The 3093-nt window shown below is 36.0% G+C and overlaps 1 protein-coding gene across 1 annotated transcript in view; it reads right to left on the bottom strand.

Annotated features, from left to right (window-relative positions):
• Nucleotides 1–2200: 2200 nt before the first annotated feature.
• The window catches only part of LOC310640398 (cilia- and flagella-associated protein 337-like), a gene marked incomplete at both ends in the record, with an annotated part of 40989 nt that continues 40096 nt past the window's right edge, over nucleotides 2201–3093 (bottom strand). The window contains 2 exons of the mRNA XM_083362607.1: nucleotides 2201–2381; nucleotides 2466–2566. Of these exons, the coding sequence (XP_083218733.1) occupies nucleotides 2201–2381; nucleotides 2466–2566 (282 nt within the window). The remainder of the gene's footprint in view (nucleotides 2382–2465; nucleotides 2567–3093) is intronic.

Genomic DNA, 3093 nt, shown 5'->3' with positions numbered 1-3093 from the left:
CCTGTGATGCCTTTAGTGAGCTTTAATAAAGTTCATTGAAATGGTTACGATTCTTAAAATGTTGGCTTTGTTTGTTTGTCCTATTCAGTTTCATGTCTTGGAAGCCAACAGTTAGTAGGACATAATATTTTTACAAGCCTCACTTAAAATTCATCCAAAATGGAGTATTTTTCCTTCAAACTCCAGCTCAAGCTTCAGGCTCAATTTCTTCACTCTCCAGCACTACAACAAGATTGTCCTTATCATTTCACATTGAAAGTTTTCTTATAGTGAGAGGGAAAGTATACAAGCAGCCACCATTCTGTTCTCATGACCCAATTCCCAAATGCAAATCCTTAGATTCTCCTACCAGGGCAGGAAAGGTTTTTGATAAGAGGTATATGAATCCCTATGGATCACAGGTAGTCCCCATCCTGTTTTTTCCACTTTTATGTACATGCTGTGCTGAAACAGGCACAGCCAGATCAAACTAACAGTATTGCCGGATTTGAGGGCAGTGTGAAAAGAAAACTCTATTCTTGCAAATTGACGAAAACAAAGTTATTCTTCAAGACTGAACTGTCATCTCATAACAGCTGTTCTTGAATGTTTGCTAATCTCCAAATTTCAACTGTAGTAAATGGTGGGCAAAAAAAATATAAGCAGAGGTTGGTAGCTTCATTTCAGCTAAAATGAAAGCTTAGAAAGAAACTGGATGTTTTTGAAAGGAAAGAGCTACTTTACGGATCCTTTATGAAAACACAAGTGCAAGAATTGATAGTGTGAGCAGGTCATTAATAAAGAACTGGATTAAAAATATGGTGGATAGTGACAAAACACAGGACCTTTGCTTTAATGTGCTGGTGGGGGAAAGGTGTCCGTTAAAGATGAGGTCTTAAATTTGGGATTATGCACATGACCTTTTATGCATTTTGTATGTAATAAATTGGGAGTAGGATTGTATCTTATGTGCAGTAGCACATAAATTTTGTCTACTGAATCCAAAATGTTAAAGGTCCGTTAAGAATTTTACTGTGGTAGTTTGAGGAAAAAAGAATTAAGAATAAGAAGCTGAATAGATAGCCAAGGACTGCAGTTTGAACGAGGGGAATAGAATAAAGTGTTTGAGTACTGCACAGTACTCAAACATTTGAGTACTGCACAGTAAACAACAATGCAAAAAAGTGAAGTAGAGCAATAAACAGAAAATAAGGCCAAGTTCCACATTTTGTGGATAGTTCAGATGATAATTTCAGCTATTTGATTCAGAATATTTCTATGTAACATTTTATTGATAAAATCTAATGGAAGAAAAATGCAACCACTGGAGCAGGAGGCCAATGCCACATTACGATATGAAGTTGTGAAGGTAGTCTTCAAACATCCAGATAACCACAATCTTTTTTATTTCTTTATTTTTATCACATTTAGGTAGTATTTCTTTTTTTAAAAAACCTTACCTGTCACAATCAGTGATTCTTGGTGGCTTACAATATATAGAAAACAAGGATTAAAATTTTCAAGATCCGGTTAAAACCAATCTGAAGCTGACAAGAACTTTGGATTCCAGTAGCATTTGAAAAATCTTGGTTCTTCACTCCTACAGTTTGAAATATTTTGAAGAAAGAATGGGCACCTATAGGTTCACGCTGCCATCTAAATCTTAACATGACTTGTCTTATTTTGATTTCTGATAATCTAGCCAGCATTATCTGTATGCCATGATTTATAGTCAGTGGGTAGCTTGGTCCCTTCATCATATGCAGCGTCCTAAAACCTTATTTTGCTTTCCCCCACTGTGAATTTCAATTTACATCATTTTCAGATTAGCAGCCCAAACACCAGTATATTTGTGGAGTAGGTTTAACAGAACTTTTAAATATCTACCCACCAAAGAAATACATTTTAGCACATTATGCTGTCCTTCCAGCCCTTGCAGCCAAATACTGTCAAATAAAACTTGTTTAGTTTTAGTCTCTACACTCTAGCCTAGTACTGTATGTTACAATCTGTGCAAATGGTTTGGAAAAGCATGGTTATCTTTCATTAAATGTGAACCCCACCAACTGTGATTAATTCAGTAAAACAAGCAAACCATGGCTTAGCACGTGTGAACAAAATCTGCAAACTAATACCATATATTAGGTTTAACAGGGAAAAAATTCTCAATTATGTAAATGTCAGTTGTGAGATTAACAAGTTACTGATGTGTTTTGGTATGCTACTGCTCCGTTGCTCCTTGATAACTAGCACTGAATATGTCTACCCCAAGGACAGACAGGTCAGGTTTCTCACAGTTTCCTGGGAAATTGACAACTTCATAATAGTCGATGGCATGATAAATACTTGGTCCCCTGTGTTTAATCCGTGTATTTGAAAGCTTGGATCTCTCATACCTCATCCTAAAAAAAAAGGAAAGGAAATTGCAGATAGAAAAACAACGCTCTGAAAATGCTTCCATCCACTTGTCAACCTCAACTTCTTACCGTCTGCTTGAAGCTTGTGAGTAAAGCCTCTTCTTAATTTCTTCTTCAATGTCCTCATCAGTAACAGTAATTTGTGAGGAGTGTGGGTTACAAGTAGTCTTCTGGTGAAAGTATAAAGACAGCTGATGTTAGCATTGTCATAGCAATCAGAATTGCTGCTGTCATAACGCGCATTAAAGAGCTCTTGAAAAGCTGTTCAGCAAATTAAAACAAGGATAGAAAACATTCTAATTTTCTAATTGCTATATAGTTGTACTGATCCCTAGGTTCTATTTATATACATAGTTACAAAAATATGCACAGGTAGTTGTTTCAGCAGGATACACATGGTATCTTATCAGGATTAGTTTCTTATCCTCACAGGAGAATTGGAGTATTATTTCTAATATGCTGCTGAAAGGTTACATTTAACATCTATTGAATAGATAGGTAATCCTCAACTTACAACCACAGTTGATCCCAAAATTTCTGTTGCTAAGTGAGACAGCTAATTGAATTCTGCCCCATTTTATTACCTTTCTTGTCACAGTTGTTAAGTGAATCACAGCAGCTGTTAACTTAGTTACATAGTTGTTAAGTGAATCTGGCTTCCCCATTGACTTTGCTTGCCAGGTTGCAAAAGTTGATC

The sequence above is a fragment of the Vipera ursinii genome (genome assembly GCF_947247035.1).
Source record: "Vipera ursinii genome assembly, chromosome: 4".
Classification (NCBI taxonomy): Eukaryota; Metazoa; Chordata; class Lepidosauria; order Squamata; family Viperidae; genus Vipera; species Vipera ursinii.
Note: the sequence above shows the minus strand (reverse complement) of the source record. Positions and strands in the feature narration are given on the sequence as shown.